This window comes from Helianthus annuus, chromosome 7 (genome assembly GCF_002127325.2).
Source record: "Helianthus annuus cultivar XRQ/B chromosome 7, HanXRQr2.0-SUNRISE, whole genome shotgun sequence".
In the NCBI taxonomy this organism is placed as follows: domain Eukaryota; kingdom Viridiplantae; phylum Streptophyta; class Magnoliopsida; order Asterales; family Asteraceae; genus Helianthus; species Helianthus annuus.
The window spans coordinates 80,345,026-80,365,653 of record NC_035439.2 but is presented as its reverse complement, the minus strand read 5'-3'; the positions used below and the strand labels follow the sequence as shown (position 1 = coordinate 80,365,653).

Below are 20,628 nucleotides of genomic sequence, written 5' to 3'. Positions count from 1 at the left end.
AGTGGGGTATTGGGCCTAAACAGTTACACAAGCAATCCAGTTAACAGACAATCCAGCAAGTATATCGGCCCAATAACAGTCCAGTCGAGACGGAGGTGACTCGCAACCAAGGTTGCGACTCGCAACCGAGGTCTCGGTTCGTCATGCTTTGGTTGCGACTCGCAATCAGAGATTCCGACTCGCAACCGGCAGTTCCGACAAAGTAGTTGTGGTTACGACTCGCAATCGGATCGATACGCGTTGATTACGACTCGCAACCGGGCGGTCTCGACAAATCTTGGTGCGGTCTCGAGTAGCAACCAAAGGTTGCGACTCGCAACCGTGATTACGTGCACAAGAAGACCTTCTAGAACCTGCAAACCGTACTATCCAATGATATTGCAATTTCATGAAATCAGGTTGTACTATGCCACTAAAACATGTTTTCTTGTCTAACCTTTGTCTAAAATGGATCAAACAAGGCATTTTCAAATATTCATGAGACATTCATCTTGTTCATTATTATTCAAGCAACATTCAACAACACTCATCATCATTAACCCAAATACTATGCATAAAACCCACTAACCAAAATCTTATATTTCTCGGACAACATCAAAACACACAAACAAGTTATCAAAACAACATTTTATCATGAAAATCCTAAGAATCAATTCTAAACCAAACCGATTCATATGGTGTCACACATATGCAAACCGATTTTCATGAGCATCATACGTCAATGGTTTGCGTCATTTTTAGCCACAAAAATGTCATGAACACATTAGCAACTTATCCGAAACTAGAAACATGTTAGCCGATTATTCATTTTACACACAAAACCACATCACCAAGTATACAACTACACTAGCTAGATTATGTCCTTCATGCTATCATCTAACAATCAACAAATATTTTAAAGACACTAACCGGTTGGTGAGGTTCAAGGGTGAGTATGAAACTTCTAACGGGTGTGTGTGTTGATCCGAGAGCTCCTAGTGGTCACCGATTTGATCCGAGAAGAAGGAGATGAGAAGAGGTGATCTTGGTTGCTTAGGGTTTTAGGGTTTTAGTGAGAGAGATGAGAGGAGGGTGTTAGAGTGTAGTGAGTGTTGTAAAAATGGATAAGGGAGGGGTGGGTTGGTTTATATAAGGTTCCGAATGGGCTTAGGGGGTTTCCGGGTTGGGTTCAATTCCTACAAGGCCAAGGCCTAGCCGGCCCATTACTAATGTTCACTCGAGACCGTGGTCTCGAGTCGGGTTGCTTGTGGTTTCGGCTCATATGTATTACACGCACACATATATATATATATACATATCTAAATACACCAACACGTAGATACACATAACATGTAACACGAAAGTTCACGGGTTTTCATTTAATAAATATACACACGTAAGTTACATCGAAGGATTGTTCGGGAAAGTCCGAAGTGTCACATAGTATTTGAACATTAAACCGGTAATTTGGATTGTTTTGTTTGGTTAGGCATGTTAGATGGTTGTGTTGGGAAGGTAACCAGTTGATACAGTTATGATGCATGTTACATTTTGGTTAGGTGTGGTTGGAATTAGATAATCATGTTACTAATAGTTGTTGGTTGATATATTCAGAAGTTGAAATTTTAGCAAATTGGTAATGTGTATTGTAGAAATTGTTATGTTGGATGTGTGATATGGTGATCAATGTTTGGATTTATAGTTCATATAGTTTGTTGTTTATGCACACGTGAATTAATATGGTTACAGTAACAAGTTCGTGTTGTTTGTTGTTTATGCACATGTGAAATAATATGGTTAAATAACCATATGCACATGTGCATACAGTGTTATTAGTTATAAATGTATATGTTTGTTAAAATATGGAATGTTACGTTGATAAGTTAAATGACCCGTATGCATATGTGCATACAGGTGCATGAAGTGATAAAACACAGTTGATTAGTAAGTTAAATGACCGTATGCACATGTGCATACAGTATGTGCATGAAGTGATAAAACACACAGAGATTAAAGGTTAAGTTTGTATATGTATTACAATTGGGTATAACTAACAAATGGTTTAAAATTCATACTAGAAACATGTATAATCATACTAGTAACATGTATAATGTTAAAAAATATTATATTGATAAACATGTGGTTTTGAAAAACATAAAATACAACTTATAAATACATATGCACATGTGCATATGACAAGTTAATCACCAATATCAATACTGTAAGTTAAATGGGTACTAATAAAAAATAAACAAAACAAACATTGGTAGTCATAATTAGATAAGTTCGCTAATCATAAGTTGTAATACATAATAAAGCAATCAAGAATCACGAGCTATGTTGGATGGTTTGCGACGTCTAGTTGAACGCCTAAGGTTTTGATCAGGCTCAAAAGACTGTTCAGGTTCACGCCTAACATTTGTTCGCTCGGGTACAGGAGCTTTTTGCATGGAGACGGGGTATTCAGATGCATCGTAATCAGAAGAATTATACTCATCGATGTCATAATTGGTGTCATCGTCGGTGTCATCGAGATCAACATCAGTATCATCAGAATCGGAATCAGACGAGGTGGGTAGTCCAGCGGCGATAGCAGAAGCACGTTTAGCTGCTCGTGCAACAAGTTTGGCAGCTTTGATTTTCTCGCAATTGTGAGAATCATGGTCAAATACATACTTGTTGCATTTGTTGCATAAGCGGGCGGCTTTTTGTCGTTTACCGGCTTTCTTTCGTTTATCTTTAATGTTTTGACCACCGGGGCCGATCCGTTGTTTTTTGGTCCCACAACCTTTGTTTCTAATACCTTGCGGAGGATGGACACTTGAGCTTAGATTTGAAGGTATGTTTAAGGTGTCACTGATGTTTGCAGTTTTTTGAACGGAACGAGGTTGAGGCTCACACGGGAACGATTCAAATACGCGGTTTCTGATGCTTTTGATCTCAGAAGATAAGGAACGTAGCTGATCAGGATTGCGTCTGAGTCGGTTTGTGCATTGAGTGACTAAATCCATTATTCATTGTGGATGATAGCAAACTCGCTGTTGTTAGATGAGTATATGTTAGATATGCTATGAACAACCGACGGGAGCGCATCTCGTTTCCAACGTGGAATGATGTATTGGGACGGTATCCGTTCAATTTGGTGGTAACGGAATATACAGAATACATGTCGGCATAGATATCCAATACGAGTGAACCCAAGACATGTACAGCTTACAGTTTGTTCAAGTACATTGAGCGACACCTGCACATATGCATAACATGTATTATAAATAAAATGAATACATGAATGGTAATATGAACAAGTTTAAATAATTGATTCAAATACACTGTTTGATATAGGAACGAGTGAATAACATAAGATAAAATTCGATACATGCACATGTGAATAACAAAAAATTAATCAAACACACAGTAGATATAACATAAGACAAATTTTGATACATGCACATGTGCATAACAAAAAAAAAATAATAATCAAACAGACTGTTATAATAGATACACACATAAGACAAAATTGTGATACATGCACATGTGCATAACAAAAAAATTAATCAAACAGACGGTTACAATAGTTATAACATGACAAAAATTGATATATGCACATGTGCATAATAAAAATTGATCAAACAGACATAACATGACAAAAATTGATGTATGCACATGTGCATAATAAAAAATTGATCAAACAGACAGTAGACAGTTATAATAGATATATTGAGGTTAATATGTAGTAATGGTATACTGGGGTAAGGACATACCTCAAATTCATTGACATAAGACATGTTTGATTTGCAGTGACGAACAGTGTAATTTTTTACGTCGGTCGTTCCAGGACGTTCAATTGGCATACAATGGAACATGCCCATATATATTTCTTTTCGAACTTCAAGAAACATGGACCATGTATATGTTTCAGACGCGTGTGCCTCTATGCGAAGACCGGTAGATAAGCGAGGGGTCGACATGTCGCTTTTAAATTCGAGATCTCGTTGTGTATGCCGCTGAGCATCAATACTGGTTTCAAAACACATTAAAAATTGAACTAATGTATTAGTTTCTGACGAGTTGACTTTAAAACGTGCGTTTGAGCTCTCACATCTGGATGTAGTCTTCATCAAACAACACATTGGTATCTCTCTGAAATAACACGGGACCCATTCATGACGTATAGCAAACATCTCACAAAGCAACGGATGATTGTCTAGGTGATATTTATCCATTAACACGTGCCATCTTTCTTCAAATGTTTGTGGTGTGATGAATAAATTCCACACCAGCTTATGTATTGACGAACGAAGAGTGGTATTATCAAGGATGTCATTTGAAATCTGTAAATGAGGAAACATGAATAATAAAAAGTTGAATTATTTACTCATATTATATGGTTTAATTGGAGCCGTGTTAATAGAGTGTTTACCTTGGACGGAAGTTTTCTCATTATGTGCCACATGCACAAACGATGGATGGAGTTTGTGAAAACGGTTGATACAGCTTGTTTCATTGATGCGTCTTGGTCAGTGAGAACAAAGATTGGTTGTTTCTTATGTGCAGCCAGAAAGGTGTTTAGTAACCAGGTATACGACTCTATAGTCTCATCGTATAACATGCCAGCGCCAAAGATAACACATTTTTTGTGGTGATCAACTCCGGTGAATGGCACAAAGATCATTTTGTATCTGTAAATAAAACATATGATATTAAAAAAATTATTAATAATTTCACATGATGAAAAAGTATAGTATCTTACTTGTTGGTGTCATATGTAGCGTCGAATGCACACACATCACCGAAAGCCTCGTAATTTCGCAATGATACGAAATCAGCCCATCAGATTCTGTGAATTGTGGTTGTCCTTCTCTTGAACATAATATATATCTATGAGTGGAGATTTTCGTATTAGGATTGTCATGATACTTTTTGTTCTTCGATGTACCGATCCGAGTAAAAAACCCGGATTGCGTAGCATATGTGTTGTACACCGTGACAATATCTTCCCAATGGGTAAATGTACTATTTACCACAGGAAGGTATCTAACATCAACTTGAGGTATCCAATACGGGGTGCCATTAGGTGTAGCATGTATGGCAGCCGTAATCGTTCCTGTAAGAGATAATTAATAAATTAAATGATAGTGGGAAATAATTAATAAATTAAAAAAAAGATTGTCAACATGATATACGGACGAATAGTACAATTGTAATTAATATGCATATGTGCATTGGCAGTTAATGTACGATGTCATAAGTTACTGATTTGCAATCATAATGCACATGTGCATGAATTTGCATTGAAAACATGATTTGATATAAAGATGAATAATTTGTAATATGAAGAACTTAACACAATGCACATGTGCATATAACATTAAGTAATCATATTTTCAACAAAAAACAATTGTAAACATGCAATGCAGTTAACACAATGCACATGTGCATATAATATTGAGTAATCGTAATGAACAACATACACAATGCACATGTGCATATAATATTAAGTAATCATAATGAACAACATAAAACAATTGTGAACATGATAAAAAAGGAGTATATCATTGAACAATTCACATTTTACATAAAATGGATATAAAATACCTTTAGTTTCAAAACGAATGAATTGTAAGTGTTGATGTTCTGTGTTTGTAGGTGTTGTACCAGTAGATGTGGTGTTACCAGTAGATGTGGTGTCAACGGATAACGATTGATCAGGTAAGTTAGCAGTGCAGTTTCAGAGCCTACGTTGCCTGATGTAAACATTGAATCAAGCGTCTGAATTTCAAACCCATGAAGGGTGTGTCGATTTGCAACTGGGTTTGCAACTGTTGTAAACACAGGATTGTAACTTTCAGTTGGATTAACAGCAGGTAAGGTATTGACATCAACATCAGACGGACCTACAGCAGAAATATCAGATGGACCCACAGCAGAAATAGGATTTACAATGACATTAGATGGGCCGCAAAAACTAGCATCGTGATGTGGCTGATACGAAGAAGATGTTGTATGATGATCACCCGATGCAGAAGGTTCAACTCCAACACGAGATGAGTCAGACGAAGCCATTAGTATCCAAAATCAGTATACCAACGACGAAATCAGTATCACAATTAACCCCCCCCCCCCCCCGTAAAATGTGTAAGTCCACGCCGCCGTGAAAATGTAGAAAAGCAGTCGCCGCCGTAAATATGTAGAAATCAGTCGTCGCCGTCGTTGATTATGCAAAATATCAAACGAAATGACGAAATCAGTATCACAATTGAACCCCCCGTAAAATGTGTAAGTCCACGCCGCCGTGAAAATGTAGAAAAGCAGTCGCCGCCGTTACTATGTAGAAATCAGTCCCGCCGTCGTCGATTATGCAAAATCTCAAACGAAACCCTAGTTTGAAAAAGACAACAGTGAACCTTGAATACGACGGCAGTGAACCAGATATGAGGAGCGCGTGTTTTTTAATTAAATATCATTAATTACAAGTTTGCCACGTGTTCACATTGGTTCTCGCGGTTCTCGCAATAAGAGATGGTTCCTAACGGATCTTTATCCTATATATATATATATATATTACTATAAAAATAATCATTAACAAACCTGGATTATCCTTACGACATCATTAATTTCCCCTAATTTCACATCTAATTTTTCCTAATCGGTGACACCATTGAGCAAAATGGGCATGTGCAACGTTACAATTAGTGAGAATAACGATGGCGGCCTAAATTAAATACGAATTGCATATTGGTTGGAGTTGGAATTACGCGCTTTTATTTAAAAGTTGGCTATTTATTTGTGCCTAATACATAATACACATGCTATATAAAGATTTTTAAAATTTTTGGCGGCCCAATTTTCTGGAGGCTCTAGGCCGTTGTCTAGATTTAGAAGCCTTTAGGTACGGCCAATGCTCCAACCTTGTTTTGGCTAAAGGCTCGAATTATATTAAACAAAATTCAGTGACTAGAAGTTGGGAGCTTTAGTTATGCTTCGTACAAAGCCATCGGCTTCAAGTGTACTAACTCTGGGTGGAATTTGGGTGTTACCAAGCACAAGCACACTTAGGAAAACATATATAACTTGTAATAGTTTTAGACACGTTGTCTTCTTAGTATAGAGTTATCATTGTAATTTAATGAACTAAAAGGATGGCATATGACATTAAATTAAATATCAAGGACCATAACTCTATAACTTAGTTAAATAAATAACAAGTAGCCCCCGATGTTTAAATTATAATATTGTAAAAGAGATTCGAATTTCAAAAAGATGGTTTAAAATCTGACTTTTTTTTAACGGCCAACAAAATAAGATTTCCTTAGAATCTGACTCCTCTTGTTTAAGAATATTTCTTATACATTGTATGTCTATGAATAAAGTTTGTATGTGCTTTCAAAAGTAATGGTAATCATTTATTCGTTAAGATAGACGACTAAAATACCAAATATTTTCATGTAGTTCAAAAAACAAAATACCAAATATCTTAATTTAAGGGCTGCATTTTTCCTAAGGACACTGGCTGAACTACAAGGTGTTAAAACTTCCAAGGAAAAAACTTCGAATTGGGTTCGTTGACCCTCCAGCCACCCTAGCCTTCTTAACAAGAGATCTAACATCAGTAGAACAGGTTGTTCATCGGATTCTTTTAATTGATAATTGCGGTACTTACAATGTTATAGAAGTGATGAGCTTTAACAATCTCCTGATAGATTCTTTAACCCGTTCAGTTATATTTAACGGTTTAATTTGCTGCAAACATCAATGTTAAACAAGCGTACCTGAGGGTGAGCAAGAGCACCAGGGATGTTTCTGGCAACATGAACCGGAAGATCAAAAGTTGCACACGCACCCGAATATACGATCACATCTCTAAGAGGAGTAACATGACCACGATTTCTTGCAGATAACGCAGAACACACGAAGTCCAGTACACATATATCCGTGCATATCCCAACAACCAATACCTGAAAGATCGAGAATAATAGATTATTTGTATATTATAATTGATATTGTAAATATCTCTCCTAAAATAGGAGATTGTATTTGTAACTATTTATACGTTTGCCAATGAATGAGAAGATCACGGTTGAATATTGGTTCCTACATGGTATCACACCTTTCTCGATCCTCTTCCCTCTAAACCCTACCCGCTGCCGTCGATTGTCTTCTTCATCAGTCGGCTCCTTCCTCTGCATACCTCTCTTCTCTTCTTTTACTATGGAATCCAAACTTCACCCCGCCCTCACCGTCTCCAATATAAAAACCCACGTCCCCATCCTCTTGGAGAAGGACTCCACCCACTACACAACCTGGAAAACCCTATTCAAAGTGCACTGTCAGATTTATGAAGTGCTTGATCACTTATCTCCCAAGCAACCCGACACCAAGGCCGCCGATACTTCCGACACAGCGGCTGCTGCTAAAGTCGTTGTTGACTCTCTTTGGACCCAACTGGACGCTATGGTTCTTCAGTGGATATACTCCACCATCTCGGCACCTCTTCTTCACATCATCTTACAACCGGGTCAGACTGCTAATGATGCTTGGACCGCTATAGAGAGTGAATTTAATGACAACAAGACTACCCGAGCCATCTTCCTTGGCCAAGAGTTTGCAAATCTGTCACTGGATAATTTCTCATCTATGTCTGACTACTGTGACCATGCTAAGAATCTTGCTGATCAGTTGAAAAGTGTTGGTGCTCCTGTCGCCGATCATGTGCTCGTCATCAAGATACTGACGGGTCTCACGGAACAATACGATGGCATCTCCACCGTGTTGCAAAACCAAGACCCACTCCCATCGTTCAATGACGTTAGATCGAAATTGAACCTGGAAGAAAACAAAAAGAAACGGCAAGCGACTCGGGCCTCACAACTGTCTGCCTTAGCGGCTGTCTCTTCAGCTTCTCAGCCTACACGTCACGGCTCCTCCTACTCAGCCAATGAGCGAGGCCGCGGACGCAACCGGAGAGGACGGGGTCGCGGTCGCTCGGCCAATGGCCGCGGTGGTCGTGCCTCCAGCGGTTATGGTCAGCCCTCCCATCAATATCCCTATATTGTGTTTCCTCAAAATTGGACTCAGTCACAATGGGCAGGACTTTTACATGGGTCTTCACAGCCATGGGCTTCTCCACCAAGTCAACCTCCATGCCCATATCCCTCACGGCCAAACAACAACTCTCAAGGCATTCTTGGTGCGCGTCCTGATCAAGCTCACTACAACGGCTACACACCCACGGATATAGAGCAGGCTCTTTACACCATGTCGCTGAACCCACCGGATCATGGTCTGATGGATACAGGGGCCACCGCACACTCTGCCAATCAGCAAGGTATATACTCCCCGTCTAATTTTAATTCGTGCACTAGTAAACACATTATCGTTGGAAATGGCATGTCCATTCCGGTCCTAGCACAAGGCAACCAAGTCTTACCCCCACCCTTCCCCCCCCCCCCCTCAAACTTAATAACGTTCTTTTTGCTCCTAATATTATTAAAAACCTTATTTCGGTTCGTCGACTTACGACTGATAATTTGGTTTCTGTTGAATTTGACCCGTTTGGTTTTCTTGTGAAGGATCTCAAAACTCGGGCTCCTCTCCTTCGATGCAATAGCACAGGCGATCTATATCCTCTCACTAAGCCTCTGCCTCTCAACCTTAGCCAACCTCAAGCCTTCGCTACTAATTCTCAAGATCACTGGCATCAAAGACTGGGTCACCCTGGCAACAATTTATTGCAATCTTTGAAACTTTCGTCGTTTATTGATTATGGAAAACTAAATAAAACTCTTTGTCAATCATGTGTTTTTGGTAAAAGTGTTCGATTATCGTTTATTGATTCTATTAATTCCACTCACTTGCCCTTTGATATTGTTGACAGTGACCTTTGGACATCGCCCGTACTTAGTACGGGTGGCCACAAGTATTATATACTCTTCTTGGATAATTTCACCAACTTCTTGTGGACTTTTCTAATTGCAACTAAATCACAAGTCTTCCACATTTTTATCCAATTCCACAACCTAATTAACACTCAATTTGAGCGTAAAATTAAGCAATTTCAGTGTGACAATGGTAAAGAATACGCGAACCAAAATTTTTACAATTTCTGTCACCAAAACGGCATGCAGTTTCGTTTCTCATGCCCGTACACGTCTTCCCAGAACGGAAAAGCGGAACGAAAAATTCGAACCATAAACAACATGATTCGCACCCTTTTGGCTCAAGCTTCTTTACCTCCCAATTTTTGGCATCACGCTCTAGAAACCCTCACATACTTACTAAATATTTTACCATGCAAAACCCAACAATTTCGTTCACCCACCTCTCGCCTCTACAAAGTCACTCCCGAATATGAACATCTGCGAGTGTTCGGTGTCTTTGTTATCCTTTGGCTCCCTCTACAAACATTCACAAACTTGACTATCGTTCCAACCCATGCGTATTTTTGGGGTATCCCTCCAATCATCGAGGGTACAAATGCCTCGATCTTAATTCACATCAGTTAATTATCTCTCGACATGTTCATTTTGAAGAGACTATTTTTCCTTACACAATTCAATCCCCAACCAAACCTCCATCATATGATTTTCTCAACCCTACCATCCATCCTCTTGTCTGGGACAATCTCCTTAATACCAAACCGTCCCCCACTCTTTTAGCCCAACAGTCCAGCCCCCCTCACACCCCTCTCGGCCCACCTTCTACTGTTTCACACCAGCCCACCCCCCCTTCCCACAATCCGGCCCAAACATACTCTCCCTCCACTACTCCCCTCACCGGCCCACCCACACATCCCCCACACCACCCTACTCACCAGCCCGTCCCCTCTTCTTACAATCCGGCCCAAACAAATGCTCCCCCCACTCCCCATCAACCTCAATCGGCCCAATCCTCCCCTTCTCAGCCAACCGATCCCTCCACTACAACCGGCCCAGGCCCATCCTTCACATTCGACCCCAGTTTCCCCTCATCACCCACTTCCCCATCAATACCCGTACCACCACCACCGCCCTTTCGCACCATTCAGACTCGCTCTATGAGCGGTATAGTCAAACCGAAACAACCTTTTAATCTTCATACTTCCACTGTCATACTTATACCGAAAAATCCCCAGGTTGCCTTGTCTATTCCAGAATGGTACAACGCCATGGCCAATGAATTTAGTGCCCTTATTAAAAACAAGACCTAGGAGCTTGTACCTCGCACCCCTGATATGAATATTATTCGTTGCATGTGGTTGTTTAAACATAAATACAGGTCTGATGGTGCTCTAGAACGCTATAAAGCTCGGTTGGTTTGTGATGGTCGCAAATAGGAACCTTGTATTGATTGTGGGGAAACTTTTAGCCCGGTTGTGAAACCGGCTACCATTCGTCTGGTTCTTTCGTTGGCATTGACGAAATCATGCAATATTCATCAGCTTGATGTCACAAATGCGTTTCTTCATGGGAACTTAGAAGAAACAGTCTATATGCATCAACCAATGGGTTTTCGTCATCAAGACTATCCCGATCACGTTTGTCTTCTCAAGAAGTCACTCTATGGCCTCAAACAGGCTCGACGTGCCTGGTACTAGCGGTTCACTGATTTTGTCACCTTACAGGGTTTTCGTCAAAGCAAGTCCGACAATTCTCTGTTTATCTATCGCAGTGGTCTTGATATTGCATACATGCTCATCTACGTTGATGACATCATCCTTACAACCTCTACTAACGATCTTCGTCAGCGTATAGTTCATACGCTTGCAGGTGAGTTTGCCATGAAAGATTTGGGGCCTCTTTCATTTTTTTTTGGGGATACAGGTTACTCGCTGCAAAGACGTCATGTTTTTGTCTCAACAGTCGTATGTACGAGACATCATTAGTCGTGCTGCCATGGATTCATGTAAACCGGCTGCGACTCCCGTTGATACGCAATCTAAGCTCTCTGCCGATTCAGGTCCTTTAAATGATGATCCTTCCACTTATCGCAGCCTGGCAGGTGCTCTTCAGTATTTGACCTTCACCAGACCCGATATCTCATATGCTGTGCAACAAGTCTGTATGTACATGCATGCTCCCCGGGTTGCTCATTGGAATGCCCTCAAGCGTATTATTCGTTATATTCAGGGTACCTCGGACTTTGGTCTTCATCTAATGCCTGCCTCGGACCTTTCTCTGGTCGCTTACACTGACGCTGATTGGGCAGGATGTCCCGACACGCGCCGTTCCACCTCCGTGGTGTTGCAAATGTGGTTGCTGAACTCTGTTGGCTTCGCAACCTTCTTCTGGAACTTCATCTTCCAATCGCACGTGCCTCACTTGTTTACTGTGATAATGTAAGTGCTATCTACTTGTCTGGCAATCCTATTCAACATCAGCGCACGAAACACATTGAACTCGATATTCATTTTGTGCGGGAACAAGTTCAACGAGGTGCAGTTCGTGTGCTTCATGTTCCATCGCCTCATCAGGTTGCTGATATTTTAACAAAGGGGCTTCCAAGGGTGTTGTTTGATGATTTTCGCTCCGGTCTCAGCATTCGTCCACCCTTCGCTTCGACTGCGGGGTGTAATAGATTATTTGTAAATTATAATTGATATTGTAAATATCTCTCCTAAAATAGGAGATTGTATTTGTAACTATTTATACGTTTGCCAATGAAGGAGAAGATCACGGTTGAATATTGGTTCCTACAGAGAAGATATCAGGTTGCTTAACTACACTAGTTAATGTACACACACACACAGAGAACTTACGGCTTCAATCTGGTGTTTTTTCACCCAATCTACAAAGACATTGGATCCGTCTTTCTCAAAAGAACCAACAAATCCATCAATGCAGTCTTTGCGTCGAAGTGTCACATTTGATTCGTTTTCCAACCACTGCAGGGCTATAAAACAGAAGCGTAATCCAAATCAGAAAAACAAGAGGTAACACAAACTTAAAAACCCGAGTGTGTTCTAAGCTATATCATAATACAGTACCGGGAACCAAGTTGGCTTCATCGGTCCCGGCTATACAATCAGTGGCGGACCCAGGAATTTTTCTATGGGGGTGCGGAACATTTTTAAAAATTTTAGGCCCCTAGGTATATAAGTAAAAAAATCTGTTCGTATCGGGTCGGGTCAGGTCATGTAAAACAAACGAACATCAAACTAAATTAATATAATCATCAAAAACATGTCAAACCTTGTTACAAACATAATTAAAACGTCGACGCCCTACGGGTTTTCATTTTTTGAAATATATCCAAAAATCATCTAAAACTAACTTTTTAAGAAATTCTTTCTTTATATAACATAAGTTCATCGCTCCATAACATAATGTTTCAGTTTTAATTTTAATTTTCAACTATTCAAGCCCTAGAAATCATAACGTAGGTTGTAATCACCCAAAAAATATATAAACAACATAATCATCCTAAAAATATATAAACAACATAATCACCTTAAAAATCATCTATACAACCATAAACAACGTCAAAACACACAAAATTTCAAACCTATTTAACAAATTTATTACCCTTTTTTCTCCTATAATATCAACCAAAATCATCAAAATAACAAAGAAACTTACCCATGTTCGGATTCCGGTTAGATTTGGTGTCAAACGACGGTGGTATGGTGGCTGATTACGGTGATCGCCGGCTGCTGGACTGTTGTCGCTGGGTGATGTTGTTCGTTGGCAGTGCAGGGACGCAAGAGAAAGAGAGAGAGCGGGAGAAATTTCTAAAGATTTTGGGCTTTAATTATTTTATTATAGTATGAAATATTGTTGGCTTTGGTTAATGGTCTAAGACTTAGCGGGCTAGCTATAGGAATTATAAGTGGGTAAAGGTATGGATATTTGGGTTTAGTTAGTTAGGTATTAAAAGTTATATAATTTAGGTAGTATTTTTTTTTTAAATAAGAGGTTACTAAAAAAATTTTAAATATAAATTGATAACACTTTTTACCTAAGGGGTACGGACGAAAAATTTCAAGGGCGCGGTCGAAAAATTTCAAGGGGTGCGGACGAAAAATTACAAGGGGTGCGGACGGGATTTTCGACGGAACTTAACACTAAATTTTTTTTCCCCGGGGGTGCGCCCTCCCACCTCAGGTTGGGCTTGGGTCCGCCCCTGTATACAATGAGGAGGATATGGGGGCTCGGGGACATCTGGATGATGAGCAGGAAAGCAAACACGGGCCATTTCTTTTTTGCAGAATGTTCTGGCGAGTTGTGCTGACTCATCAACCATTCTAGATATTTGTTTATCGTGTACTTTTGGAGCCTCCACAAGAGTGACATTATATACTATAATAAATTATAGATTGAAAAATACATGAATGAAAACGTTATACCAGATGACCTGCACCGACCGAACAGAAGTCGTTAACAATATCGACGAGGACAAGACCGGTAGTTACTTCACCTATTAGTGTCACCGAATCTTCATCCACTGAGAGCTCCATTTTTACCGGATCTATCGCCACATGACCAATCACAGTCTTCGATTTTGAATTTTCTTTCCTTTTTTCAACAACCCATAAAATATAAAAAATCAGCAGGACACTGAAAAACAAAAGATTACATAAGCAAGGAATAAATGTAAACAACCATCATGACTACTTTCTACCTTAGTGCACCTAAAAACATTGTGATGGCAATTCACATCACTTGCCCCTATTTTGAGTTTTCAACACCTTCTCTCTCCTCTTGCTTTCTGTTTCTTTAGGCCTGTAAACGAACCGAACGAACACGAACATAGGCATGTTCGTGTTTGTTCATTTAATTTTAACCGAACACGAACACGAACACGAACATATAATCGAACACATTTTTTTGTTCGTGTTCGTTCATTAAGAAATCGGGCATGTTGTAGGACATGGGTCACAATTTTATAATAAAAATTATATAAATAAATATAAAAAATTGTAAAGATACTCTCTTTACATAATTTTGGGAAATTCTAGTACATGAACCGTGTACAAATTCAAACGAAAAATAAATATGAACTACAACATATTTAATAAAACAATCGATTCAAACCAATATCTTCAAAAGATAAAGTCTTCAACTTGATCTTTAACGGTGTCTACTTGTATGGTTCGTTGTCTTTTCAGTCCGTTGTGTAGGCTTCAACGAGGTCTTGAACCACGTCTTCTTGTACAATAATTTCCTACAAAAAGAACAAACAAATATTGACGGTTGTGGCTGAGGCACGTGTTCAACAAGCTTCCCTTAAAACAGATTTCGCGCCTTTACTAAAGACGACACGTCTGTCTCCCATGGTACAACAGCCGAAGCAGTTTGTACTGCCGGAGAAGGCCACGCGCCCGAGGTTACATCGGATAAAATCATCGTGTTAGACCTTTTGGAAATTAAGAATAGAATTGTAGTTGAATCATATAGAGAAACTTATCTCTATATGTTCCCAACATATGGGTCAAGTACTTCTTCTTCAAGAACTCTTCATGCATAACTTTATATCTACTACTTGTATTCTTACTCTTGTAGTTTTATATATATCAACTCATCAAGTTAGGAACATAGCCTACTTTTAATACAAAAGACATGGGTAGAGACAAGTCTCACTTAATTAGAGATTTATTAGAGACATAAACTCTAATAAAAACTAATAAGTTGACATAAAAACTCTACTTAAGAGTTTATGTTACATATGAAGAGTCTACTACTTAATTAGAGATTTATTAGAGACATAAACTCTAATAAACACTAATAAATTGACATAAAATCTCTACTTAAGAGTTTACGTTTCATATGAATAATCTAGTAAATAATTATAATTTCATTAAATTATAATCTCACTAAATTAATATCCATTCATAATATCTAAATTTCCAACAATCCCCCACATGAATGAAGATTGATCAAAACACATAAAGTTTCCAATGGAACCTCGACAGTTGAGTATTGCCGGATAAGTAGGTGTCCCTTTGAACTTTCCGTTGTGAAGCATACTTAGCCTCCTAGCGGTTTGTAGACACGATGTCCTTGAACAAACCCCCATTTGTGTAGACGACAATATACTTCACACAATACTCTCCTTAGCCGGGTCATCCCCTCATAGTCGTGTCCAATAATGGTCGTGGAACACTTTCCTGGTTCTGCGAGAGCTCTAGGAATTGTGCCCCCAATTCCATTCGAAGCGACCCCACTTCTCTCTAACATAGGTGATTCTCCTTAAATCATTAAAAGCATCGTGGTTATCATGATTATGCAAAATCATTTACCACATATTATGCTTAGCCTCACAATTTGTCACTAAATTTTATAGGAATGAACTATGATGTAATTAAACACCCTTTTATCGTTTAGGGAGTATATATAACCATATATACTAGCTTATGCATATCAGCTATGCCCCCATAGTGACCGCCCTTAGGCATATGAATTCGTTGTCCTATTGAACTTAGATCTTGGGATCTCCAGTCAACTAAGGTAGGTTTCCTTCACACACCCTTTTTCCATGAGCTTTAGTCTCATTCCACAACTTGATCTCTAATAGAACCTCAGGTTGTTGGATCCATAACATTATATTTGTCTTTGACAAGTCACTGAAGATAACTTTGCAATTGAGATCAATTGTCATGACGTGTTCGTAACTCGAAAGTTAACATTGCCTATTGTCAACTTCTAAGACTATAACCTCAGTGGCCACCTGAATCTGGTTATAATATTTGCCTTAGAATGATACATTTATTATATAAGGCAAACACATCTCCATTATGCAGTACGACATTTGTGTCCTCCACTTAGTCGTCTGTTTGCAATGTTAGATTGGATTACAAAATCCTTATTGCCAAAATTTTATGGTACAAATGCAAGACACCCCCACATTTAAGTGTTATTGGATAACATCTAGATGGGTTAATGAGAACCATTTCTATATACCCTTATAGGGTTGTTTCTTAAATGGATCTTCCCCCACATTTCTTGCCATTTGATTCAACTCATATTGCATTAGCTTACATAAGCTTCCGAGCTAAGCAAAGCAACACATGCCATTGGCATAAGTTTGTCACCAACTTAGAATAATTCTAATTTAACATCTAGAATAAGCTTAGACAATGAGTTCTCCTCATTAGCTTTTCGAACAAACTCTTAAAATGTTACATGCCTTTTCCTTATAATGAATGAAAATTCTCCCTCAACTTTGTCTATACACAAATTCTTTTTGTGTTCATACACATTTGAATGTTTAGAGTTAATTAGTCTCCGTCAAGACCCACAATTAACCAAGTACTAGTCTAGCATGCTTTAGACTACAATACTTTAGCATGTGAACAGAAGATGCATCATTCCGATTCTTCACAGCCCTAAGGATATCATAATATCACTTTGCAACATTCATCCCTTGTTAAGACAAAATAATGAGACTTATTCATAATCCTAAAACAACAATATTTAGGAAGGTCTCACGAATTATTGTATATAGCACATAGCTAAATTTTATCATTCATTTAAGGAACATAACTTGTTTACCTTTGATCTCCAACACTTTACCATTGACTCATAAGGACTTAAACATAAGTCTTAATCCAAGTCACTTGGTGAACACATTCATCACCAAGACGATGAATGTTCCTCGTCTACAATCACTATTATGTGTGACATAGAGTCAATTAGATTGACACTCAACAACATGGCATTCATAATTTTGCTATAAGTGATTTGCACACAATTATTGTTATTCATTAGGAGATATGTATATTTAGGATGCTCTCCCAAATAAAGGTAAAATCTTCATATAGTTCTAACAATAATCAAGTGGTAGACGCATCTACATGTAGATCACTTGGAACAAATCTCGCAAGATTTATTATTCACACTTATGAATTTTCCAATGACTCCTAACGAAGTATGTCGACATGAATCTCGTTTGTGTATTTCATCTCAATACACTTAGTACGTTCTTTCATTATTCTCTCATGATGTGGTTACACATTTGATGTCTCGTCTTTGACATTTAGTCAGTGCAACAACTCTTAAGTTGTTTATGTCCAAGAATTTTCATGTACTATCCGTTTAAAACCATATTCTGTTAAACAATGTATAATTGGGGTTATAATTATTTTCACAAAAATAATTTATACGTCACAAACATTAGTGATTTATTTCTTTGTAAAAAATTGCATGTGTTATCCGAAGATATTGAACACAAAACAATAAAATACATTGGAAACTAAATCATAAATGTCAATCACTTTTGAAATTTAAACGGAAGCATAGACAATATGTAGACATCAAATAACAAAGTGCTTTTATCTTCAACACTTTATAATCTGACTGAAATCTTCTCAACAATATCGTCCCATGGCATGTCTTAAGGTACTCCCTAAATAAGACTCCATGCACTTGTAAGTACAAGTTCCCCATTTCATCTTGAAACTTTAAACTTGGACAATTATGCTTAAAACAACACCAAGTTGTTACAAATACTACATTTAAGCAGTAAACTTGAATAATTAAATTTGTTCACAACAACACCAAGTTGTTTTTCACCAAATAACATTTTTTAACAAGCATGTTAGATAAAAAAAAATGTTATAATAAGCACATTATAGAATCGAACGTTTACATAAAACGTTTTCCAAAGATATAGTTTATAAAATAAACAATTTCTCATCATTTTTAATGCACATATAGGTAATTAAATGTTTACATAAAACATTTATGTTCATTATGAACAATTTCTAACCTTGTATTCGTGATACACATTTTCTAACACATGTGTTAGAAATTTAAGTCATTTTATATATATAAAACATGACCAAATTAAGGCATTACATGTCATCATTAAAACTCATCAAATGTCATCAATAAAACTCTACTCAAGAGTTTCACATATGAAGAGTTAAGAGTCTTAATAATTATAGACTTAAACTCTAATAAAACTCATCAAATGTCATCATTAAAACTCTACTCAAGAGTTTCACCATAAGAAGAGTTAAGAGTCTCAATAATTATATATTTAAACTCTAATAAAACTCATCAATGCCATCATTAAAACTCTACTCAAGAGTTTCACCATATGAAGAGTTTAATTAGTAATTAAAATTTCACTCAAATGGATTTAGAAATCACAAATTAAGATTGGTGATAAATCCCACACAACTACACCATCACTTTATGGTGATTTGAATCTTGAAGCCAATCAAACATCAACTTCAATGTATGACCTTTTGTTTCTAAACCATACAAAGAATAAAATAAGTGTTTATATTCATTAAAATCAATGCTACAACAAATTACTTATATCAAATGATTACATAAAACATTTCAAAGCATTTGTATTTAACCATTTTTAACAATCATGTTAAAATGAAAGAAATTCTAACGCGCACGTTAGAAATATTAACATTTCCACAAAATGTTAATTCGACCTGCTATAAACACATGTATGGTTTAAATAAATAAGCCATTTCCAACACACACGTTAGAAAATAAACAATTAAAAAATTGTCCAAACTAACACTTTCCATGAATGTTTCTAACACACATGTTAGAATATAAATGATTACAAAAATCATTTTCAAATTTAACAGTTTTATAAACAGTTTCTAACATTTTTGTTGGAAATAAAAAAAATCCAAAAATTGTTATAAAGCTTATCAATAAATAAATTATAACAAGCTCGTTAGAAATAAACGATTACGAAAACCGTCATAAAACGATTACAAAAACCGTCATAAAACTTATTAGTTTGTATAAATAACCCAATTCTAACACGCTCGTGTAGAAATAAATGATTACAAAAATCATTATAAGGCTTATTAGTTTATATAAAATAAACTTATTTTTAACACTCATTTTTTTTTAAAATCATATTATATAAATAATATGATCATTTCTAACAAGCATGTTAGAACATGAAACGTTTACAAAAAAACGTATTGCTTATAAAAATAAAGCCGGTCTAACGCACACGTTAGAGAAATTAACGTTTACAAAAAACGTATGGTTTACACTATTAAACCCATCTAACACAAAGTTAGAAAAATTAACGATTTCCAAAATCGTTTCAAAACCAAACGTTTGAACCAAAACTGTTCGTTTTGTACCACGGTATACGATTTAAGATTGTATCTCAATCTCAATAAATCCAAATACAACAAGTTGTACTACTAACATATTTCCCCAAAAAAAAATATTATAAGATCCTAATCTCTAAAAATATTTTTTTTATTATAAATTTTTTCGTGAACCCAAAATCCTTATAAATAAGGTTTTAAGATTGTAGCCAAAATCTCACGAAATCTGTTTTAAGTTTGTAGGACATGGGTCACAATTTTATAATAAAAATTATATAAATAAATATAAAAAATTGTAAAGATACTCTCTTTACATAATTTTGGGAAATTCTAGTACATGAACCGTGTACAAATTCAAACGAAAAATAAATATGAACTACAACATATTTAATAAAACAATCGATTCAAACCAATATCTTCAAAAGATAAAGTCTTCAACTTGATCTTTAACGGTGTCTACTTGTATGGTTCGTTGTCTTTTCAGTCCGTTGTGTAGGCTTCAACGAGGTCTTGAACCACGTCTTCTTGTACAATAATTTCCTACAAAAAGAACAAACAAATATTGACGGTTGTGGCTGAGGCACGTGTTCAACAAGCTTCCCTTAAAACAGATTTCGCGCCTTTACTAAAGACGA

The 20,628-nt window shown here is 37.2% G+C and overlaps 2 protein-coding genes across 2 annotated transcripts; both read right to left on the bottom strand.

The window, feature by feature from the left end:
- Positions 1-2,989: 2,989 nt before the first annotated feature.
- LOC110866530 (protein FAR1-RELATED SEQUENCE 6-like) lies at positions 2,990-6,042 on the bottom strand. The gene is made up of 7 exons (XM_022115676.1): positions 5,724-6,042; positions 4,897-5,083; positions 4,400-4,658; positions 4,257-4,310; positions 4,079-4,119; positions 3,741-3,996; positions 2,990-3,223 (listed from the first exon to the last, which is right to left on the bottom strand). The coding sequence occupies exons 1-7, from the start codon at positions 6,040-6,042 to the stop codon at positions 2,990-2,992; spliced, it is 1,350 nt and encodes a 449-aa protein (XP_021971368.1).
- A 1,641-nt stretch (positions 6,043-7,683) lies between these two features.
- On the bottom strand, positions 7,684-14,594 carry LOC110866531 (nicotinamidase 1-like). The gene is made up of 6 exons (XM_022115677.2): positions 14,575-14,594; positions 14,300-14,510; positions 14,088-14,229; positions 12,941-12,979; positions 12,713-12,846; positions 7,684-7,934 (listed from the first exon to the last, which is right to left on the bottom strand). The coding sequence occupies exons 1-6, from the start codon at positions 14,592-14,594 to the stop codon at positions 7,704-7,706; spliced, it is 777 nt and encodes a 258-aa protein (XP_021971369.2). The 3' UTR covers positions 7,684-7,703.
- Positions 14,595-20,628: the final 6,034 nt, after the last annotated feature.

Coding starts and splice junctions, on each gene's coding strand:
- LOC110866530 (XM_022115676.1), bottom strand. CDS start 6,042: ATGGCTTCGTCTGACTCATCTCGTGTTGGAGTTGAACCTTCTGCATCG. Junction 5,084..5,723: donor TGATTCAATGTTTACATCAG/GCAACGTAGGCT, acceptor TATCTCTTACAG/GAACGATTACGGCTGCCATA. Junction 4,659..4,896: donor GGTACATCGAAGAACAAAAA/GTATCATGACAA, acceptor TTTTATTTACAG/ATACAAAATGATCTTTGTGC.
- LOC110866531 (XM_022115677.2), bottom strand. CDS start 14,594: ATGTTTTTAGGTGCACTAAG. Junction 14,511..14,574: donor ATGTTTTTAGGTGCACTAAG/GTAGAAAGTAGT, acceptor TTTGTTTTTCAG/TGTCCTGCTGATTTTTTATA. Junction 14,230..14,299: donor CGGTCGGTGCAGGTCATCTG/GTATAACGTTTT, acceptor ACTCTTGTGGAG/GCTCCAAAAGTACACGATAA.